We start from the raw sequence: 24,466 nt of genomic DNA, 5'->3' as shown, positions 1-24,466 counted from the left end.
GTTTGTTTTCTATGTCTGTGAGTCTTTTTCTGTTCTGTAAATAAGTTCATTTGTACCACTATTGAAGAAAACTTTCCGAGTGAGGCTTGACCTTTAAGGATGGGAACTAACTCTCAGAACACTGCTGCTGCTGCTAAGGCCCTTCAGTCATGTCTGACTCTGTGCGACCCCATAGACGGCAGCCCACCAGGCTCCCCCATCCCTGGGATTCTCCAGGCAAGAACACTGGAGTGGGTTGCTATTTCCTTCTCCAATGCATGGAAGTGAAAAGTGAAAGTGAAGTCGCTCAGTCGTGTCCAACTCTTAGCGACCCCATGGACTGCAGCCCACCAGGCTCCCCTGTCCCTGGGATTCTCCAGGCAAGAACACTAGAGTGGGCATTTCAGGTAGTGGGAAGAGAGTGGGCTCACCTTTTACTAGCAAGATTACTAATCCTCTGAACGTCTGCTGACCTGTTCAGAATTGCCTTATATGTGTGTGCATTTGTTCTTGCGTTCATCTATTCATTTCTTCAAAAGTGAGACTCTCACCCTGTTTTTCCTGTGCTTTGTGATAGTGATTTTTGTTTTGTTAAAAACAATCACCTAGCTATAGGCAGCAGAAATGGATGAATGAAAGCAAAGCCCATCTTCTCTGTTCTTTCCCACTATCCCTAGAAATGTTATCCAATAACATTTCGGAGAAGTACAATAATGACCACCATTTGTTGAGCACTTACACTAGACACTTGCTTAATGTTTTATACACATTTTCTCATTTAATGAATCCATGTAGCCACCCCTTGAGGTAAGAATTAGGATTTCCATGTGCAGATGAGGAAACTGAACCTTGGAAAAGTTAAGTAAACTGTCAAAAGCTTCACTGTTGGAGTTGACGAACCAGAATTCAAAGCCACGTTTCTCTAACTTAGAAAGCCTATCTCTTGACCATTATATCAAGATGGGTGATTGTGAAGACTTCCTCTGAATCATGGAAGGAAGTCTGGATACTTTTTTCCTTACAGTTCTCCTAGATAATTATGTTTTAACACCCGAAGATAGTTGGAAAATTGTGTTGAGGTTTAAGTATGTCATTGATAGTTATGTAGCTCATATTAAATTTAAATTATATGGATTTTTTTCACTAGATTACAGTTCCCATAAGACATGCCAGTCAAACAAACCACAAGCGAAGGTTTCCACCACCCCTGTACCCTCCTTCCGCCACTTGCCCCAGTTCTCATTAGATGATTAGCACCCTCAGCAAGAGTGCAGATTCTTAACAGTCTTCTAAAAATGCCTTTTTGTATCCAACCTCCATGCACAATCTGTTCAGAATCACCTTTCTGACCGCAGGTGTCCTTGAGAGGCTTGCGCGCTGGCAGTGTCCCGTCACCTCTGATGCATTCCCAGCCCCCCAGCCCACCCACACCACTGCCACCCCCGAGTCTCCTGCCCAAGACTCGCACATACACAGCCCCGTTCTCTAGTTTCACAGAACTCAAAGTTCCTTAAACCTGCATTTTATAAACCGCGGTGGCTTTGCTCTTGCTATTCCAGTGCCCTCCCTGTTTATCTTCTGTTCTCAACCTGGGGAAGACCTTCTTATTCCCCAAGGGGCGGTATAAATGCCACGTTCTCCGTGGAGCCTTCTCCCCCTTCTCTGGGAGAGGCTGTGTTTATCACTTCTCTTCTGACTCTTCGAACATTCCGTGTATGTCTTTGGTAGCACCCGTTAAGACATTTAGGCGTAGTTCACTTTCTATCTAGTTCCCCTGCTCCGGAATGGGAGCTCCTAGAAGGATCGATCAGGATGGGTTTTTTGTCTGTTTTCTTCAGTGCCCTGAGGTACGAGCTTCCTAATGAATCACACTGAATCCTTAGTGATGTTGATAATAACCTTTATTACATGCATTCTGTGTGTTAGGCACTGTGTTTGACATTTGTACACATTATTTCATTTAATTTCATGCTTACCCTATATTATAAAGACAATTTTTACCCCTATGTTACTAATTAGAAAATTGAAGTTAAGAAAGGCAAAATAATTTGACCAGGGTAGGACAGCAAGCAAGTAATGGAGTGAAGATTTGGACCAAGTGTCTGACTCCAGAGCTCATTCTCCTTTATACCTATAAGATCAATCAGTCAATCTATCCATTAATCAAAAAAGTTCCTGGGGAGTTATCTCCAACCAAGAGATACAGTCTCTATTGACTGTATGACTAAAGAGGAGGACATCAAAGATACTCTGTCACCAGAAGGATAAATGAGGTCCCTTGGAGAAGGCTTGAGTGTCATTTGAAAAATCTTGTTTGGTCACAAAAAGAGGCTCAAAGAAATCTGCTGTGATCACTAATAAAGTTAGGCTCACAGAATACAGTACCTGGAAAAATCACCATCACACATTGCTTTTGTAAAGAGTGGATGAGAAGTAGAGAAATGTCATTGTTTGGCTGGAGAATGGTGTGGCTCATCAAATGCCAGAACTGTCCTTTTACAAAGAAGATCAAGGTCCTGAGTAATTAGCTGGCTTGCCCAAGGGCTCACACCTAATAAATAACAGAGCTTGGACTAGAATTCCAGTTTCCCGAGCCCCAGTTTAGAGCCTTGAGCACATAGTGTGCTCCCTATTAGAGCTTCTGTGTTCATGTTTGGAGGGAAAGGATGCCAGGCTGAGGCTGAAGTGTGCCTTTGAGGGGAACAGCTTGATGCTTTTGGAGCTGGTCAGCTTTTGCCTGAGACCTGCTGCTATTTTGGGCTCTCAGTTTGCTCAAAACTAAATACTGCCAGCCATACAAATAAAAGGCAAGGCTATTAGTTAGGCCTCCTAGGTCTGTGCATTCACTTCTCTGCTTGCAAGGGCAAATTATTAGTTCATCTCTGCTGGGCAGTTTGAACATAGGATTATATTAGCCCATGTCTTAGCACTTAGATGTCGACTAGCTTGTCTCTGTTGCAATAAATGTATAAGCTTTGCTTTCAGATTGGGAGAGAAGAGGGAAAACAAAAAAATCTCCATCAGTCTCTACTGATCCTGATTTCTTATGTTGTTTCTTTCTGTTTCTTTCAGGGCGACGAGGAAGAACCCGGGTAAGATCACATTACTGTGGTTTGTGTGTTCTCAGAATTGAAGTAGAGTGACATTTGTGGCCTTTGAAGGCCCGTGAAATATGACCAGCCAAGGAACAGCACAGATAAGGGATCTCCATCTTAAGCCAGGGGCTTTGAAGATCTTATTTTGTAAGATTCCCATCTCCCTCCCCATCTATGCTATTTCCTGTCTGTAACCTTCAGATAAAGATAAGCTTTAAAGTATACAATGATAGTAACTCTGCTTTATTCTGTAGCACATTCCGAATACCTTGTTAAGACCAGTAGGTACTATATTTAAATGGTAATTAGGTATCAGGTGGACTGAATAGATAAACTTTTGCATTGTTCTTTCTTGATTGGAATTGGATTGCCTTTTTTTTTTTTTTTTTTAATGGACTCTGGATCCAATATTCTTTATTTCTGACCCATAACAGCCTTGTGTCTGACTCAAGACACCAATACAGTGAACCCAAGGTCATAGGTGTACAACACTTTGTTTAGGAAGAAAAAAATGCTTCTTTGTGCTGTTGTTTCACCACATGAGATTTAAAAGTGCATTTTTTCATTGCCTCTGCCTCTCAGTGAACCTGGACTTTAGTTTACTTACCTTTGCTTCTTTCTGCTCAGCAGTGAGCACAGGCTCTAGGCAATGCTCTACCTCTGCTGTGAACACAATCAAGGGGCATTTGTACAAAGTAAAATGCAATGTCCAGATGGCCCCCTCAGTCACATAGGATCCAGGACGGTTAAGGCTGGGAGTTGTCAGAAAGATCATCCAGGCCACTGCTATTCAAACTTTAGTTTTAGTAGAAACAGCTTTTTTTTCAGATGGGCCTTGGGTAGAGTGTATACAAAGCATTTTTTGTCTGGTTAAAGTTGGGGCCACATCTACTTGTGAAACTTCTCTATTCCTTACAGTAGACCCTGAGGGGCTGGTGCACAAACCTAGGGTTCCTGAGAACTCAGTTTGAAAGTCACTCATCTAATGCAAGCCTCTCATTGAAGGAAGCTAAATGAGCTTCTGGAGCCAGGATTTGGTCCTTCTTTGTTCTTATTTACAAATACAATTCCTTCTTTTTCCTTTCTCCCTCCACCCATCCTGAGCCCCTGTCTTAGTGCCAAATGTTATCCCACATCTGTATTCCCTGCTGCTTCCTTCCTTGGGATTGTAGTTCTCAGCCTCAATCTCGTTCCTTGTCCTCTGTGGCCAGTGGAGCCCCCACTCTAAGCCCAGAGAGCTTCAGGGGGTCCCTTCAGGCCCATCCTCCAGCCATCCTCAGGAACAGGCTCCCTTTATATTGCGGTTCATTTCTTCCCTTCCTTCCTCTCGCCCTCTCTCCCACTCTCTTTTTCTCATGACCCTACTGTGTGTCAGGCACTGTGCTATACACTGAGCATATGTGAAAACTAAGACAGACATGGTCCCTGGCCTTGTGCGTCCTGAGTCTAGTAGGAGAGACAAGCACATGACTGGGCACTTATAGTCTGGAGGAAGTGCTATGATTAAGTGAAGTTTAGGCTGCTTTAGGAAGGGCTCCTGAGACAGTCTTGGAGAATAAGGGGCGGCTCACTATACAAAAAAGATCTTCACGACCAAGATAATCACGATGGTGTGATCACTCACCTAGAGCCAGACATCCTGGAATGTGAAGTCAGGTGGGTCTTAGAAAGCATCACTACGAACAAAGCTAGTGGAGTGATGGAATTCCAGTTGAGCTATTTCAAATCCTGAAAGACGACGCTGTGGAAGTGCTGCACTCAATATGCCAGCAAATTTGGAAAACTCAGCAGTGGCCACAGGACTGGAAAAGGTCAGTATTCATTCCAATCCCAAAGAAAGGCAATGCCAAAGAATGCTCAAACTGGCCACAATTGCACTCGTCTCACACGCTAGTAAAGTAATGCTCAAAATTTTCCAAGCCAGGCTTCAGCAATATGTGAACTGTGAACTTCCAGATGTTCAAGCTGGTTTTAGAAAAGGCAGAGGAACCAGAGATCAAATTGCCAACATCCACTGGATCATCGAAAAAGCAAGAGAGTTCCAGAAAAACATCTATTTCTGCTTTATTGACAATGCCAAAGCCTATGACTGTGTGTATCACAATAAACTGTGGAAAATTCTGGAAGAGATGGGAATACCAGACCACCTGACCTGCCTCTTGAGAAATCTGTATGCAGATCAGGAAGCAACAGTTAGAACTGGACATGGAACAATAGACTGGTTCCAAATAGGAAAAGGAGTACATCAAGGCTGTATATTGTCACCCTGCTTATTTAACTTATATGCAGAGTACCTCATGAGAAACGCTGGGCTGGAAGAAGCACAAGCTGGAATCAAGATTGCCGGGAGAAATATCAGTCACCTCAGATATGCAGATGACACCACCCTTATGGCAGAAAGTGAAGAGGAACTAAAGAGCCTCTTGATGAAAGTGAAAGAGGAGAGGGAAAAAGTTGGCTTAAAGCTCAACATTCAGAAAATGAAGATCATGGCATCTGGTCCCATCACTTCATGGGAAATAGATGGGGAAACAGTGGAAACAGTGTCAGACTTTATTTGGGGGGCTCCAAAATCACTGCAGATGCTGATTGTAGCCATGAAATTAAAAGACGCTTACTCCCTGGAAGGAAAGTTATGACTAACCTAGATAGCATATTCAAAAGCAGAGACATTACTTTGCCAACAAAGGTCCGTCTAGTCAAGGCTATGGTTTTTCCAGTGGTCAGGTATGGATGTGAGAGTTGGACTGTGAAGAAAGGTGAGCGCCAAAGAATTGATGCTTTTGAACTGTGGTGTTAGAGAAGACTCTTGAGAGTCTCTTGGACTGCAAGGAGATCCAACCAGTCCATCCTAAAGGAGACCAGTCCTGGGTGTTCATTGGAGGGACTGATGTTGAGGCCGAAACTCCCGTACTTTGGCCACCTCATGCGAAGAGTTGACTCATTGGAAAAGACTCTGATGCTGGGAGGGATTGGGGGCAGGAGGAGAAGGGGACGACAGAGGATGAGATGGCTGGATGGCATCACCAACTCGATGGACATGAGTTTGGGTGAACTCAGGGAGTTGGTGATGGACAGGGAGGCCTGGTGTGCTGCAATTCATGGGATGGCAGAGAGTCAGACATGACTGAGCGACTTAACTGAACTGAACTGAGCCAGAAAAGATTTTGTGTAAATGGAGGTCTGAAGGATGAGGAGGCAGTCAGAGGAGAGGCAGAGACAGGGCTGTTCCAGGGACGGGAGCAACTCGGGGAATAGCTCTAGACAAGAGAAGAGTGGAGGAAAGAAAGCAGAGTCCAGCTCACCGAGGGCCCTCACAGGCCTCTTGAAATGGGAGGGCATTAAATAATTTAAAACATGAATTAAACCTGAGTAGATTTGCATTTTGGAAGTCTCGTCTGCATGCTCGTCTGCATGCAGAAAGGGAAATGAATGGGAGGTGTTTCAGAGCCTGGGAGACTAGTTAGACCAGGCTCATGATGATGGGAGCCTATATGAACATCTTCTCTAGTTATTGACCAATTTTTCACCATTTTACACAGACCTTTGGTTTAGACAAACTCATCAGATTATCTGTAAACCTTTGGTTTAGAAAAACTCCGCCTCTTCTCTCAAAACTAGCTCTAGCTCTTTAAAATCCAGACAAAGGAGAGTCCTAGACATTTTCTTCCCCAGAGAGAGGATTCAAGCAAGACCAATATAAAGAAAACCCTTCAGCCGATGTAGTGTACATGTTCTGCATATAGAAATGGCATTTCTGTGAGTGTCTGGTTAGGATGGACACGTTCATCTTGTCTTTATGACCACTTGCCAGAGTCATGTTGACCTTATGAAGGGACCTTATGAAGAGATTAACTGCCTTCAGAGATACTGTTCAGTATGAGATACTGGCTTCAGAATTTAATTGCAGATTCCTTCCTGTCATTTTGACAAGATAGTGGTGAAGTGTTTAGAGTTTCTTTGGGCTTCCCTGGTGGCTCAGTGGTAAAGAATCCACCTGCCAATGCAGGAGATGTGAGTGTGATCCCTGGGTCTGGAAGATCCTTGAAGGAGGAAATGGCAACCCATTCCAGAATTCTTGCCTGGAGAATTCCAGGACAGAGGAGCCTGGCAGGCAGCAGTCCATGGGGGGTCGCAAAAGAGTCAGACACCAACTAAATAACAACAACAAATAGTTTCTTTACTAGCAACCGAGATATCAAGCTTTCTCCCTCAAGCCAAGCTGCCATGGATGTCAGTAGGGATCTGTTGGACTGGAACTTATTTGGTAAAATGAGCACTTGAAAAAAGCGTGTTCCAGTACGGCAGAAAGAGTCAAATTTTCCTTTTACCTTTTAAATTCCTACCTGGTTCCATTCAGTTTGCGTTGAACTACCATTTGGCTCAGTTTGTTCCAATTAACACCTCAGGGCAGATTGCCTTTGATCTGAAATTTCTCACCTTTATGATATACACTTTACCATCTCAGTAAGCCAGAGTTTTGTTCCAAAGGTTTCTGTATTGCTGACGGTGTTAAATGAGAGTTTGATGTGTAAGGAAGACAGACGGAAGTGTGGGTCTCCCCGCATGGGGGACGGAAGAGACATGAATCTGGAGACGCTGTGTTCCAGGTCTGCTCGGAGTTTCACACCTGTCTCCTTTGCTAGTATTCTTACCACACAGCTCCTTCCCCTTTCTGCACAAAAGTCCAGGGAGAAATGGATTCCAACCACTCTCTATGGTGGTTGGAACAAAGGAAATATCCTGTCCTTTTGAAGCATATTTGTCTGAAATAGATCTATATTTTCCTCCATTCCTTCCCGCTAGAGTCTCCTTGCCTTCTTCTCTCTTTTCACTTTTCCAGCCAGTGAGATTTGAGGTGGCCAAGAATTTGTGCTTTTGGCCATGTCTGTTCCTTGTTCTGAATTCTGCTGTGTACTTTTCCTACTAGTTAACAACAATGATAATCAAAGATACCATTTTTTAAAGTTTTACTGTGCACAAGTGTTTTTTATATATTCCCTTTTAATCCTCATGTAAAGCTTATGATGGAGCTACTATCCTACTTGTAAAAGAGAAGAAATGAACACTCAGAAAGATTAACTTGCCCTGGATCACACAGCTAGTAGAAGCAGAGCTAGGATTTAAATCTAGTCTGGTTTCAGAGCTCATGCCCTCAGCCATGATGCGTACTATCTCCCAGGGGCCAGCCCATTTCTCTCTGTGACCCTGAATGAAAGGCATGAGGATTCACACTCACTTGTCAGAGCATCACTTTGATCACATTCCTCTAACCTGGGAGTTCTTACTTGCGTTGACGTTCAAATGTTACGGCCTCTGTGTTCTGCAGGCTACTTTTCCTCTCCTTAGCCTCTGTGACCGTAAAGGGCTATTTCTTCATCTCATCCTCACACAATGCCCCCTGAGGGTCAGCAGTAAAAGGAGTGCTTTTAGACTCCCTTGGGAGCAAGCAACCAAGCCTTCCTTTGACCTTGCAGAATCAGCTGCCTCTCACTTCTCAGTAGTCCCTCTTCAAATCCATGATACAGTTATACAGATGACAAGGATTCTTGGAGGGAGTGGAGGAACAGAAGTCCTGATATGTAGAACATGGATATTAACCACTGTGGAATCACCTTTTAAGAGGGTATCTTTAAAGCCCATAGTGATTTTTTTTTTTTTCCAAGCCAAAGGGGAAAAAAAAGCAATTTACACTTTTGGCAGCAATTTTCTGTCTTCTCTATGCTATTATGGGAGATCTTGTGTTTGCTCCCTCACAGATTGGCTCCTTCTCTACTCCTGCTGGAGCCTGCTGAGAAGTAATATATATTCAAGGAGAGGAGGCGGCAATAGGTTCTGCTGCCTTGAAAGCTGTTGTGTAGTGGGAGGAAGTCAGAGAGGGAAGGACCCTTAAACCCGTGTGTTCTGAGGATAAAGTAGCAAGATCAATATTAAATTTTCATTTGCTATCGAGATTTTCTCTGATTTTTTTTTTCTTTTAACTAAAAGGAAAATGGCATTTTAAATGGTAACAGCCATACTGAGGATTTCTGTAGAATTTTTCATCTCCAGAGCTGGCTCTTATTCAGGCAAAGAGCTCCCGCTGAGATCAGTGTGAATCTGACCATGCTGATTCTGTGATCCGACAAACAGTAGTTCTGAGGAAGCAGGAGCTCAGGGAGAGTCAGCAGACCCACCTTCTGTTCTTGGTAGGGGACAGACTGAGTGACCGTGGGCAAGTCATCTAACCTCTTTGTCTCTGTGTAGCTGGGTTTTATTGTCCTGTAAATACTAGCCCTTCTTTGCCCTACTCTGCCCCCAGTTTTTGGGAATATAGTGTGTGTAGGAATACAGTCATATATCAAATATGAAATGAAAATAATTGCTTATAGCAGATTATAGATTCTATAATTTGGTACGGTTTTTTCCTCTACATTTCTCAATTTTGTTTCTTTAAAAATTTTCTTGGTTCTATATACTAGGTACTCTTTCCCCCCACGCCCTAAAATAACAACTATATGCATGTCCTCAGATCTGGCATTTCTCTTCCTAATTACTTAGTTTGTAGAGATAAGAGGGCACTAAGTCAGTGATAGACTTAGGTATCTTTTATCCTCTGATGGTAAATTTGTGGTTTGGTATTTACATTGTCTTCATTTAAGAAGACCTAGGTGGAAGCCAAAGAAAATGGCTCTGATACTTGGGACATTGAGTGGAACTGTCAGGATTGCCTCTTATCCTCACGTGGGGCTCTAACATCTAAGTTGGTCTTCAGCACAGAGAGTGTCTTTGCTGTCACATTTCCCTCTTATGGAGCCTGAGCTGACTTAGTTTTCCTCTGCTGATGTGACTTGTTCATCCTCTCCTCACCCGGATGAAGGATGAAGCCATGCAAGGCATTGTACTGTCTATCTTTAATAAAAGCAGGCCTTCTTCCTAAAGTAATTGATTTTCATATATTTGCCTGTGAGAGCCACAGCTCTATTTTATTTTGTGTGTATTCGCCAATAACCAGAGAATCCATTCACAGCTGGAGAATTCAGCCAAGGTGACTCTAGCTTATTCTACCTACTTTACAGTGGGAATGCTAGCTAGGAGCAGCTTGCCTTTTTTTGGCTTCATAATGCTAAGAAAAAAAGGCCCAGGAGGAAGAGACCTGGATGTCACTTTTCATAGTGTGGTTTTGTGCTAAATCAACTTTGGTTTCCCATCCAGTGCGTACTTATGATGCTTGGCAGGCTTACCTTGTTTATATGCTTGACCTCAGAGCTCATCAGAATAACAGTCACTTTTAGGAGCTCTGTTCCCTTATCTCTTTAGCAAGTAAAATTGCAGAGGAGTTTTTTCATTCGTTTGTTCAGAAACATTTTCAATTGTCTACTCTGTTGCCAGGCCCCATGCTAGGCCTCAGAGATATGAAGATGAAGACAGACTTTGGCTCTGTATTTGAAGATCTCAAAGTCTGGTTCAAAAGAGAGAACTAAGTAAACAATTTTAATTTCACATGTAAGGGCAATATAGTAATTATAATATTATATTATATTAATTATATTATAAAAAAGCATTTATTGAATGCCAACCACATTGTTGATGCTGGGAAAGACTGAGGACTGGAGGAGAAAGGGGACGACGGAAGATGAGATGGTTGAATGGCATCACTAACTAAATGAACGTGAATTTGAGCCAACTCTGGGACTTGGTGGGGGACAGAGGACTCTGACTGCAGCGCTGCATCCAAGGGGTTGCAGAGAGTCAGACACGACTTAGCAGCTGAGCAACAGTAACATCAGTGACGCCATCCAACCGTCTCATCCTCTGCTGCCCCTCTCCTTTTGCCTGAGATCTTTCCCAGCATCAGGGTCTTTTCCAATGTATCAGAAAGTACTTTAAACATTTTTTTTAAATTTCTCACAACAGTCCTAATAAGTGGTTAATACATTATCTTCACTTCTCATCTGAATGAGAAAACCGAGTTGCAGAAAGGTTGTATGTACACTAACAAGGTCACTCAGCTGAAAAGTGGAAGAGCCAGTATTCAAATTCAAGTACTCTGATTTAAGACTGCGGGCTCTTGACCACTACAGTACAATGATTCTCTACAATAAAGATGTTGGATGTAGAATCAGGTACAACTAACTCAAAATAGAGAATCAGAAAAAATAGCGTTTGTGCTGGCTTTGAAGGATGGGTGTAGGGATTAGCTTTTCTAGACAGACAGGGTGGGAAGACCATGCAAGCACAGAGATCAGCCTTTCTGAAGGCTCAGAGGGATGTAAACTCTTGTGCTGTGTGGTAAAGGGTGAGTAACTGCATGACTGGCCTGAGGCAGGAGGTGGGACTAACGGGTGGCTGAGTCTCCCTTGTCCAGGGTCTTGTGTGCCATTTGAGGCACCAGATGATTTATACCGCTTCCTGTTGGCTTTGCCTCTTGAGTACAGCAATGCCCTCCCTATTCATAGAAGAAATGGATGGACTTTTGAATCGTAGGGGTCTCCTCCTCTAGTCATAGCTCATGAGTTGTTATGTGTAAATTGTTTGCTTTTTTTGTGCCTCAGTTTTTCCATCAAATTGCACATCTTAAGCTATACTGAAAGGACATGTAGTTTATGAAGCATTAAAAGTATTCTCCTTTTGGGTTTCTTCTTTATATAGAAAAGCAACTGAGATATAGTTGTAAAAGGAAATTGTTTGTTTTTATCTTATTTATACCTGTTTTGACAGCTCCCACCTTCCTCTAACTTAAAGCCAAATTTGGAGACTAGATACCTGGTTCCTTCTAAATTAATGGAGATAAGGAATACTAAAGCACCAGCATTTTCCGAACAGATTTAAGGCTCTAGATGTTTCTTAGAAGCTAGTCAAAGACCTAAATTGATGTCACAGGTATCCCTGAGTTAGATCCAGTGCTGAATAGTCTGGTTGGAGCCTAATTCTCTTCTTCCTTGTTTAATCTTCATAAACATTTTGGACTGGCACTATGCCAGTGATAGGTGTTACGGAGTCACAAAACTCCAGTCTGTATTTTAAGAATAAGTAAATTTGATGTCCTTGGTTCTGCCCCCTCCTCACCCCTGGCAGCCGCAGCCAGATGTCGTTGGTGGTGTCTTTTTCATTTTAGGAGAAACCTGCTGGTCTCTAGCATCTTCTTACTACCTCTCAGTGAGAGGCAGGCAAGAGGTGAATAATTCTCTTTCCCCAATAACTTCCAAGGAGCCTTCCTTTTTCTGTAAGCTCTGCATGGCTGAACTGCATTCACCTCTTTACCCAGAAACCCACAGCAGGTGTCTGTACCAGATGCTGGGAGCAGAAGCTGGTGTGTTTTTTGTTTGGGGCTTTTTCTTTTCAAGATGGTATGAAGTTTTGGAGTCACTGCGTGCAGGTTTCTTTAAAACTAGAACTACAAGGAGGGAGCTTCAGAACATGCAGAAGGTGGCCAAAGGCTGAGCTAAGACTGGGACACCCTAAATGGTGACGTCTTTGCCAAGGAACAGTACTCTTGTGCCTGTCCTATTTGGGCCTGGGACCTAACTGTGAGTGGTGGTAGGTTCATTAAAAAAAAATAAAAATAAAAAGACTTCTTTAGCCAGAAGCAGGGGTATTAGGAAAGAAAAAGACTTCCTTACATAAATGCCTCATTCCCCCACTTCTTAGTACCACTACCAATTGTTCCCTGTAGGTTGTAATGTGGTTGTAAAACAGGAAAGTGTTTTGTTTCCTTGGCGAGTACATGCCTCCTTCCCCCCCTGGTTCTATCAATTCTATTTAAAGGAAAGTGAGACTGAGCGTGAGAAGAACAGTGCAGAGAGGGAGGAGCTGACAGAATTACAGAGAAGGTAGGCAAAGAAGCATTTCTCAGCTGTCCGTGGCTGCTAGATGCATCGGTTCAGATGCTGTGGGGCAGTGTACCATATTATCCTACTTCGAAGATACTGCCACTCAGACAAGGACCGGTTAAAACCGACCTAGCTGCCAACTTTGCCCTGACTTTCAGGGCTATTCAGGATTAGCACCTAAGCAGCTGTCATAGTGATACCTGCTTATGTGTTGTACCTAAAATAGGAGTCAGACCTACATATATTATTTCAAAGCTTTAAAAAAAAAAACCTCTGTTAAGTTTAGTTATTCCCATCCCCTTTTTACAGATGAAGAAATTGATATTACAAGAAGTTCTTAGGCAGTGGTCACACAGTTAGAAAGGATTAGAACCCAAATCTGTCAGGCTTAAAATTCTGTGCTTTTAACCTGCACACTACATACTCTCATTCTCAGGAGATGGAAGATCCGTATCTTCCAACATCTTGGCTGGCAATAAGTAAAGTTAATGGATGGAATGGTGACAAGCCAACAGGGATTTGGCATTTTTATCAGAAAATGTTGTTTTCATTTTCTTTATTGAATGCCAACAGCAGTTTGTATGAGGCCGAAGTCGAGGTGGAACTTGCCAGGAAACTGCCTAAGGTGGAATGGACAGAAACTTCTCTCCCCAGACAGGTAAACATTAGTTTACTCCCTGGCTTTTGTGGAGCCAGCAACTGCCATCGCCTCTTCTGAAAGAGCCACTGTTCACCCGGTGGCAGGTGCAGGCCAACTGTTGCCATGACAACAGCAGGAGAGGCAAGCAGTTTAATTCCAGAACTGATAATTAACTGGGGGGTGGGGTGGAGGTGGGGAGAGAAATGGGGGGATAATTGTTTCAGGAGGGAAAACTTAGCAATTACCAGCAAGCTGCACAGATAAAAAGGCCAGGCACAGACGTCCCAGCCCAGCATGCTCCTGGAACTCAGCACTCATCCCTTCTGGTTAGGAATTTTTGATAAATGAAAATGAAGGGTTGAGTCCCCAGCCAATCAAGACTCTTTAAGTACCAAATAAGGAAAAAGGAAGTGATATAGGCTGTAAGAAAGAAATGCAGGGGGCCAGATAAATGACTACCCTAAATGACATCACCCAACCAGCAGCAATCCAGAAATGTTATCTAAACTCTGCAGGAGGAATTCATGCCTGGAGATAAAACAAGACCCACAAGGTGTACCCACTGTGAGCGTCTACTTCCGTGGATGGAATCTAGGAGAGTAGCTTATTTTTACAGAGGTGATGGACTTGTTAAGGTCATTGATCATCCTGGCTATTCATCTGTCAACTCCCCAGAGACCACAATAATGAACGTGAGCTAAGCATTCCACATGGATCATCTGTCTCATGTAATCCTTACAGCAGCCTGGGACAATGGTGCTGTTCTTATTCTCGTATCAGACTTACACATGTTCAGTGCTTTACCCAAGGTCACAGAGCTAGTAAAGCAATGTACTGAATCCTATTATCCTATTGATTTGTGTTTTTAAAGTAAAACCTATAGTACTCTGTGGGGATGTCATGGTCCCAATCTAGAGTAAAATCAGGCTTAAGTAGATACAAACAGTTTACAATAAAACGGACAATATTTTTTTTTCTAGTAGAATAAAGATAAGCTACAAAATAAAAATTACTAGATAAGCAGTGCTGGAGAATGTCCTGTCGTGGGTTTGAGATCTGTCAGACTCATGGTTCACAGATTAGCCCTGTGTCACAGATCGGCTCTGATCAGATGACCTAAGTGTGAGTCAGGATTTCTTCCAGACTTGTTCTGTGGCTCAGGGCAGGTTAAGGCTTGGATGAGGAGCTGACATTGCCCAATGCAAAGTAACTGTCCAAAACTCCTCTAAAGATAGATTTTCACCAAACTTCCATGCTTTATGTATTTTTCATGGGAAAAACGCCGTAGCGCATATAGCAAGACCTCCCTGTATCCCAGAGTACGTGTGTATAATGCACATACATGACATCCCAGAGTACATGTGTATAATGCACATACATGACGTGAGAGAGAGATAAATAAAGAGTTGGCAGGGGGGAGGGGAGAGGAGAGAGAGAGTGTATAATGCACATACATGACATGAGAGAGAAATAAATAAAGAGTTGGCAGGGGGGAGGGGAGAGGGAGAAAATGTGGGGAAGGGAGAGAGAAAGATTTTACTTTAAAACAGTGAGTCTCTGAAAGGAGAAACATGACGTTCATGCAGTACCTACAGCGCATTATTCCAGGTGTTGTTCTTTGGTGTGCAGAATATAGTTTTCAGCAAAGCATTCATGGTCCACATAGCCCTCAAAGAGCTTATAGTCTGAAATCTCAAGTAAAGACTGAAGAATGTAAATGGTATGTAATTTAAAAACACATCTTAAAGAAAGCCGTTAATTCTTCTCTTAAATCCTATTACAAGAACTAAAACTTGCCCAGTCCTTCTGGCTAGTAGGCAAATGTGTAAAAGATAGAATACAAGAGAGACTTAGATTGATAATCACTACTTAAAACAATGAGCTTCCCTTCAGTTTGTCAGAGGTTTGACAAACTAGTAAGTTGATGTTGCCTTTGCAAATGAAACAATATCAAAATTTGGGAGCTCGACTGACACAATAATTTTGCTGGAAAATGTAATTTTGTCTGCATAATGGAAGCAGGATTACTTCAAGGAGATCTCATTAATGTGCGTTCACCTACAAAAAGCAGTGTAACCTTTCTTATTAGATTATTGCAGGGTCATGATGCAAAAGGCAGTTGGAATAATTCTCAGTCTTTTGTTCTAAGAAAATAAATTAAGCACTGTCTAGGAGTCTAGATATAGAAATGGAAATCACTGAAGACAGAAAAACAACATAGTCACTCATTCTGAAATTTATATAACCTTTTTTTTATTTCTGTAGGTTTCATTCCACTTACCATTTATTAAAATAAATTATATCCTATGTCTGTTATGTGCCAGGCAGTGCTAGATGTTGAAACTGTCATGGAAATCAAAAGCCAAAACAGTCCCTTTTTGCTTGGTGCTTACCTTATAGTAGTTGGTCTCTCCTCCCCATTTCAGAGCCATACATCTGTTCTCTGTTCAACTCTCCCCAGTCTTAAAGAATCAGCACCTTACTAAAAAGATGCTTGTCACGTGCAGTTATAAATGGAAATCCCCCAATCCTGGGCTTCCAAGTATATTAGACTGAACACTGATTGTCTGAGTTGTTGACTTAGTCTTTTAAACTAGGGTTCTAGGGTCCAGTAAGTCTGGCAAATGCCACTTGTTTACCCAGCTCTTGAAGTTCCCCAAGTACCATGGCATAGTAAAGGCTTTGAGCACTCCTATGAATAGTAAGACTGACTGACTTTGTTTCACCCAGCATTCCCAAACTTCTTGACCATAAGGATCTTTTATCCCCTATCACATAAATACCCTTTAGCACCAGTGTTCCTCAGCTGGAGGAATGTGGCTCATCGTCCACTAGATGTTAAGAACTGTTGCTGATGAATCGCCATCTCGAAAGAGAGTATAAGAGACGAAAGACAGTTGTAGTAGGAATCCACATCTCTTAGGTTGAAATCTTGTTGTATTTTTAAAAAACTAGGTCTTCTGAACCATTTCTCTACTATTATTAATTTATGTCCAATACAAATGGGAGTGTGGCTATCAGAGGTTCAAATAATGGAAACAGATACACCTTCCTGGGAAAAGAAAGTCTGAAGAGGGCCACTGGGAATTTTTTTAATTGACATGAAAATGAGACTTGGATGTCCGTGATTCCTTTCAAAAATAACTTATCTATCATAAATCAGTTTTTTGTTCTTCTGGTCTTAATAACATAATTCATTTCACTCTTAGCAATAAAAAAGTTGTAATTCCTACATATCCCAAGCACCCAGCATATCATGTAGTACAGAGCAGACTCTCACATACTGGTTGAGCGAATGACTGAAACAGACAGTGACACGGAACGTTACTAAATACAGTGCAATACGGAAAAGTGCCATTTTCCAGTTTTAGGTCAGTGTATAAAGTGAGTGCATCCCTTTGTCATATGATAGTGCCAGGCTTAATCACAAGTTGAGGGAACCAAGAAAATTTATATGTATAGAAGTATCTTTCAAGCTGTTACATGCTAGGTCTAAGGAGTTGTCCTGTTTGGTGTTTTGTTTTTTTTTTAACCAGTGATCATGGAGGTGCTCAGTATTCTGTGTGTTAGAAATTGCCCCAGTATGACCCGGCCCTAGTGCCAAGTGGATTATATACCAGGATTGCAGTATCCTGACTTAAAGAGAGGAAGGCCGTGAGACTAGGATGTCAGGTCTTTGATAGAACTTCTCTGTCCTTCATTTTGTCATCAGTCGTTTAGGGGCCATAGAGCACCCATTCTGTCTGTATTAATGATTGAGACAACATATGTGAATAATAGTATATAATAAATGCAAATAAGAAATGTCAATGAAGCTCCATGCCCTTCGAAGTATAAGCATGAAACAAGCAAAAGGATATAAGGATAAGCCTTTTCATAATACTATTTAAGACATAACCTGAGGTTCATATCTGAATTATTTAAACAGACATTTATCAGAAGTAACAAAAGAAACAGGTAGGTTACCTTTGATTCAGCACCTTTACAATTTACATGATATACACAGGTGGCTCAGCAATAAAGAATCTGCCTGCTGAACAGGAGACGTGGGTTTGCTTCCTGGCTTGGGAAGATCCCCTGCAGAAGGAAATGGCAACCCACTCCAGTACTCTTGCCCCAGAAAACTCCATAGACAAGGAGCCTTGTGGGATACAGTCCACAGGGTCACAAAAGAGTTGGACTCGACTTGGTGACTAAACAACAACATAGACATCTTATTTCCTTATTCAAACAAACCTGAGATGTAGTTTTGCTTACCCCCATGTTACACAGATGAGAAAGTTCAGTGACAGTAAGTGATCTGCTCAGGGTCGCCCAGCTAGAACTAGAGGCGCCTGGAGTCAGAACTTGCAGTGAGGTCTTCTTGTTCTCTGTCCTGTGCCTTTGCCCTCACAGCTGCTTTTGTTCAAAACATCGCTCTTGCTTTTCTCCTCCCTCTGCAGCGTGTTCTACCCTTGACTTCTCCTTCTCAGTAAATGGCATCATCATGTCTCAAGCCAGTAACCTAAGAGTAATACTCAGTATCTCTCTTTTCTTCACATTCCACATCCAAGTAATCAGTAAATTTTGTCAGATTTACCCTCCTCTATACATCACATCCAAGAACTTCTCTCCACCACCCACTCTCCATACTGGTCCAGGCCACATAATTTCTCTGCAGGCATTCTACTGGCATTCCCTTATGGCTACTCTTACTCATCTTTCCCCTCACTGTAACCACCCCCACCCGCTCCCGCCCAATCCATTCTGCACATAGATACTGAAATGTTCTCTTAGGATACAAAGGAGGTCATCTAATTATTTAGAATGCCCCAAGATGAAATATATCATGTCTGGAGTTTGCTTCAGAATCCCCTGGAGGAAGAGGACCTATAAAGTCACACAGGAGGGGGTTCTACCATCCTCACGCCTGCTGTTCCCCCCCGTGCTCACTGCAGCCACACAGCTCTCTCACTGTCCTTCAGACGGAGGGGACGGTCCTTCACTTCAGGGCCTTCATGCTTGGGTTCCCTTCTGCCTGGGTGTTCCTCCTCAGATCTTCACACGGCTCATTCCCTCTCGTTCTCTAAGCCTCTGATGAAATGTTGTCTCTTCGGACCTTCCTTCCCTGCTTTGGCTTTCTGCTATCCTTGTCACTATGTTAAAATGGATTATATATATGTAACTTATTTTTCCCCCCACTGGAAGTAAATGTCATGAGGGCAAAAGCTTTGTCTTTTTCACCACTGTTCTCTCAGTGTCTGGAAAGTGATAGGCACACAATTAATCTGAATAAATAGCTATGCAAAACCTGTTTTCGAAGTTGTGGAGAGAACTCTGGTTTGGAATAGGAAAACCTTAGATGCACTGGCTTATACTGTCAGTCTGTCACCTCGTGCAGGTCATTTACCTTCAGCCGTGGTTTGCAAATCTGCTTTTGTTATCCTCCAACAGCCTGTGAGTTTCTGAACAGTGGCAGCTGAACTTGGTTTTTCTTCATCTCAGTAGAAGCCATAGCAGGTCTGTTACACTATTCGCTAACTGTATACACGAGCAATACTTAGCCACGTTCCAGGCTTGGAAAATGACTGACTTGGACTCGTGAACCCTTGGCTATTCCTTAGATGATAATGATCATGGCCATAATAGCAAACACTGATATAAGGCCTTACCACGGGCCAGGCGCTGTTCTAAGAGTGTTACGTGTCATGATTTCATTTAATCCTTTTGATAGCCCCACAGGGGTAGAGGCTGCTCCTGGCCCCATTTTCCAGATGAGGACAATTAAGCACAGAAAGAGTACATAGTTTGCCCAAGGTCAGATAGCCAGTGAATGATTCAGAGCCAGGGTTTGAACCAAAGCCATCTGGCTGTGGAGTCTGTATTCTTAACCAGCTCTTTCTTCTGCCTTTGCAAATCCTCAGCGTAGGCTTACAGCAAGATAGATAGATAGATAAATAGATTATTTAGTAAATAAATATTTAAAAAAAAGTTCAGCTGGGTGCATCTGCGCTAAAGAAGGCTTCTAATCTAAGTATTCAAGGCTAGTTTCTTGGCTCTTTTCATTTAAAGCTGCACGTGTGCCCCGTCCGCTCTGTGTGAGCCTTCTGAGAAGGGTAGGGATGCAGCAGTGAGAGCTTTGCATGGAGTGAACTGTGCTGTCAGGACCGTGGAGAGACTCGGGTGGTGCTCTTTGCCTGTCCTTGGCGAGTGATGGGCTGCAGAGGTGCCTTCATGTCCGTGGCTGCCCTTTGAGCTGCGGACTTGTGTGCCTTGTGATGGTGAAGTTGGAGAACAGTGGCTGTCTGAGCCAGCAGTAGCACAGGCTGCTGTCTGGAAAAGCAGGGTGTGAACTCACATGTATCATTGTGAGATAGTTCCCTAAATAGGGGGGTTTTGTGCTGACTCTTGCTTTTCCAGCTGAAGCCTGGCTGTTTCCTCTTTCTTCTCTTAAAACAATCTTTCTAGAAGGCGTTTCCCTTCCTACCTGCCTTTGAGTGACAGGGCTGACATCTGGGAAAAAGGAGAAGTGATCTACTTCTTTACAAGTTACATCTCCATCAGCCTGAAAGTTGTTTAAAATTCAGTCTTTGCCTGTGGAGCTCTTGAGTCAAGGTGAGGAGTACTCAAGTCAGCCTTCTGACTCCATGAGAACTGGAAGTAAAGAGTGAACTCTTGTCCTGAATCAACCAGCATCAGTCAGTAAAGACATCTTTAGGACGGACTCTGCCGGCAACTAAGCGGAAATGGCAGAGGAGGATATATGTGTGTACTCCACTATTATATATAAATAAGGGACTTGCACATCGTGGACTTTGGTATCTGAGGGAGATCCTGGAATCAATTCCCCTGTGGATACGGAGGAATGATGTAATATATGAAATAATCAGACAGCTTTAAGATAAAACATTCATTAAAAACTGAGTGCGTGTTTTATACTCTATCACTTTAAGAGCTCAAAGAATCAATGTGATGCACTGGGTAAAGAATACAGGCTTTGGGGTCAGAGGTTCTGGTCAGAATTCCAACCTCATCACTACTAGCTATATAACCTTAGCCCCACTATTTCATTCCTTAGGCCTTGGTTTTCTCATCTGCCAAATAGAGATGATAACAGTATCTAAAGTTAAGATTAATGAGAGGATCAGTGAGATCATTCAGTTAAAAAAAAAAATCTTTTGAGTGCCAAATCTGAGCTAGGCACTGTTCTGAGTGCATGGGATATGGAAAAGGCCCCTGAAGTCTCAGTGGCAACAACAAGCCTTTACTTCTCTGACATACTGCATGTCCCCTGTGGATCAACTTTAGCTCTCTGCCCACTTCTCCTTCATTCCAAGACCAAGGCTAAAGAGCAGACCCCGTGTAGGACAGGCTGGCTGGCAAAGGGGAAAGAGCGGTGGCAAAATGGTGCAGCTCACCCCAGGAAAGCAGGGGCTCACTTTTGAGTCAAGCGACAGAGGGAGAGAAGAGTCCGGAAGGCTTGCAAGATGAGAATGTTTTTGCGGTGATTCAGATGAAAGAGCTTGAAGTTCTAGGCTTGGATTAGAAGAGTGGCCATGCAGAGAAACGAATAGGTGGGGGAAACATGGGATGGGGACTGGCGAGAACTTAGTGAGTGGCCGCATTTGAGAATAAAGGAGGAAGACGGAGCTCAGTCGGGAGCACTGGCTTCCAAGGTTTGCTCTGCCGCTACCCAGTTATGTAAACTCAGGCAGGTCATTGAACCATTCTGGGCTTTGAGTTCAACATTTATAAAATGAAAGGCCTGAGTTTGATGTGGCCCCTGAGGTTCCCTCTAGCTCTGTCCCTTTCTGGCTCTAAGACTCTGAAGTCTCTGTCTTAGGAGATCACAGACCACTGGGAGTGGTGCTCATGGGAAGGAAGGTTGGCTTAGAAGGTGTTATAGTGACTCCAGTTTGCATCTGTCTCAGCCCACTGGGTTGTGTGCCTTTCCTCTTTGATTTTGCTTAGAGCCCTCTTTCTTCTTGGCTTCATTTTGAATCCAAAAAGGAAATAGAATTTCTTTTTCATCTCCAAAGCGGGGTCCTTGGAAACACATAGCACCTTGAGGCCATGGGACTAATGTAGCCTTATGGACAGTGTTGCTCCAGCATCTTTTGGTATCCTGGCTTCTTTCTGTCCTTCAGCATATTTCATGTTATGATAGCACCTTCACAGGGTCAGCCTGGGAGTCTGTTTGAGAGGATCCTTATCCCCCCTGCCCCAGCCTGTCACATACCACACAGCCACAGAATCAGACATTTCTGCCACTCTTCTCCTTCTCAAGGGCATGCTTCAGCCTCTCTTATCCTGTACTCACTCTCTCCCTTGGGAAGAGGAGTAACTTGTCTGATTGGTGAGAGTCTGGCAGTTATTTGACCTCTCCTCTCAGTTGCACAGGGTTAATGTGTTAACAATCACTGCCCTGAGAAGACAGCATGGCCATGTCTTTCTCTCTTCTCTTTTGCTTTCTTCAATCACTGGGTTCAGGCAGGATGGACCTTCCTTGCTCTTTGCTCTCCATTGAAATAAGCAGACTAGGAGGAAATTGTCTCTTCTGGATGCAGATAGGTCTTTGTTCCAACTTCCACATCAATGACTAATTAAGTAAATTAAGTCACTCCTTCCCTGGAATTCAGATGTCTTTAATAATTTAGTGGGGCAGGGGGGGGTGGGGGGTGTCTTCCCTGGTAGCTCAGTTGGTAAAGAATCTGCCTGTAAAGTGGGAGACCTGGGTTCGATCCCTGAATTGGGAAGATCCCCTGGAGAAGGGATAGGCTACCCACTCCAGTATTCTGGCCTAGAGAATTCCATGGACTGTATAGTCCATGGGGTTGCAAAGAGTTGGACATGACTGAGCGACTTTCACTTTCACTAATTTAGTGGGAGAGGTGGCAGGAGGCACCTACTGTAGCTTTAGAAATCTCGGCACTGTATTAATTGGGTCTCCACTAACAAAACTAATACCTTGATCACAGTTTAGCTCCTGAAGCCTCTGCTCTCCTTGTTTGAAAGTGGAGAATACCGTGAACACGTGACAGCGTGGTCTTCAGCAGAACCCTTTCAGCATCACCTCACACTTGGTAGCGGCTTCTTGTCCCCTCCCTCAGCTTTGCACATAGGAAAATGCAGCTGTGAAAGAGGGTGCTGGCTTACTGTGCATCGTAAGAATTGCATCAAAGCTGACTTGCCATCAACCAGTGTCTGCCTGCCCTATAAACTTTGTTTCCAGGAAACTGGGTTCCCTCTTATATCCTGATATTTTTAGCCACTTCACCCAAAATGCTGGATTCAGTGCTCTTTTCATATGGTCATTTTAGTTAAATGACTACTTTGAAATGTCAGTATTAAATTAATGGTGCAGTCTAAGTTCCCAAAGATGAGAGTTGTACTTAATTGTTTGAGGTTTTTAACCTCCTTCCTATCTTCCGCTACAGCCAGTGTTTTGAAATACAACTTTTTAACAAGCAGGTGTTTAAATTCTGGCATGATTTTGGTACCTTTTTAAAAACTAAAATTACAGGCCAATTAAGTTGAAATGGTTAAACGCAATTTGCGTGCATAGTTGTAACCCCACTTGATTCTTTACAAAATTTTTAAAATCTTAATTATTGTTTCTAGGAAGTCTCCCAGGAGGCAAAGCTAATGAGCCTTGAATTACTCCATCAGTGTGTATGTCAGACACTGTGTGAGGCGCAACAGGGTTAGAGAATGAGCCACGGGCACTACTCTTAAAGCACGTGTAGTTCGACTGAGAAATGAAGCTCATGGGCAAAGAATTATAATACGCTGGTACAAGAACCCACATAGCGAGATGTGCTAAGTGCTGTGGGAAGCGGAATAAAAGGTGGCTAATTCTTCCTGGGGAATCAGGGAAGATTTCCCAGGTGTTGACCCATTTGAACCAGTGGCCTGAACTGAGCTATTCAACAGTAGGTTGATTGACAGAGACTAGAGAACGGGCATCGTAATTGTGCGTTCATGTGCTGGTAGTGACAAGGAATTTTGAACTGTGGCGCACGAGGGGAAAGTATGTACTATATCACTATTTAAGTCCTTTGTCAGCACCGTGCTCTATTTCATAAGAAGAGAGCTTTGCCAACATTTATCCTTCTGGTTTTAGAAAGAGCATAGGCATATGGAAATAAACTTGGCATATTTTGAGGAGCCATGATTTAGAGTTTTGAAGTTTCAATAGTTCATTCTCTTCTTCTCTTTCTCTGCCATCTAAAAGAAAGAGATTTAATTTCTTTTTAACTGTTTCCAATTTTTTAAAATTGTTCTCTGTTATAACTATGGCTCCTGTTTCTCATTGTATTAACCAGAGACTCTTTGATTGTAAGGAACAGAAATCTACCCCAACTAGTTCAGATAACACAGTGGGATATGGAAAAGATATGGTACATTTCTCACAGGACCCAATCAAAGGAAGTGTTTCTGTACCTGGTGGGCGTAAGCATGGAAAACAGTTAAGACCAAAAGTTGCTCTCGCAGTCTCTGCTCTTTCTTTCTCTCTTTCTTCTTCCTTCCTGCTTCACCCTCCACCCCACAGAGCAGACTTTCTGTCTGCTTTGTCTCTCCTCTTTCCCTATAATCTCAGCTTGTCCTGGCAGCACTCTGGTCCCTGCTATATAGCAGCTTTCTGATGCAGAATTCAACATTGCTTCACCACAGTCTTGAGAGAAAGTCTAGCCAGTTCATGTCTATTAATTAGCTACCCTTGAGTTAGGTGGTCCTGCCTGTCTCGTCAGTTACTGTAGAAGGCGGGTGAGGGTTGGGGGGTGAGGAGTCATGTGGCTTGTAGGGCTTTTCTTCCCCCAGGTAGGGACAGGACAGAAGGGTGAATTGAAAAAGGTAAGCAAAAATTGAACAATATTCTGCTGTGCGCCCCTAGAGAAGCAAACTGGTGTGTAATCAAAGATGACAATTTAATTTTTCTTAACAGTTTTTTTTATAGTTAG

General features: G+C 42.9%; 1 protein-coding gene across 4 annotated transcripts in view; it reads left to right on the top strand.

Annotated features, from left to right (window-relative positions):
- TRIM44 (tripartite motif containing 44) overlaps positions 1-24,466 on the top strand; it is a 113,995-nt gene that overhangs the window by 53,061 nt on the left and 36,468 nt on the right. For 2 of the 4 annotated variants that reach the window (XM_027562663.1, XM_027562659.1), the window contains 2 exons: positions 3,052-3,071; positions 13,460-13,619. In XM_027562663.1, coding sequence (XP_027418464.1) covers positions 3,052-3,071; positions 13,460-13,604 — 165 coding nt within the window. In that variant the 3' untranslated portion in view covers positions 13,605-13,619. Of the gene's footprint in view, positions 1-3,051; positions 3,072-13,459; positions 13,620-24,466 lie in introns of those variants that run through there. The other 2 variants (XM_027562660.1, XM_027562661.1) reach the window with 1 other exon arrangement.

This window comes from Bos indicus x Bos taurus, chromosome 15 (genome assembly GCF_003369695.1).
Source record: "Bos indicus x Bos taurus breed Angus x Brahman F1 hybrid chromosome 15, Bos_hybrid_MaternalHap_v2.0, whole genome shotgun sequence".
NCBI classification, from domain to species: domain Eukaryota; kingdom Metazoa; phylum Chordata; class Mammalia; order Artiodactyla; family Bovidae; genus Bos; species Bos indicus x Bos taurus.
The sequence above is the reverse complement of the archived record's forward strand: the minus strand, read 5'-3'. Positions and strand labels throughout refer to the sequence as shown.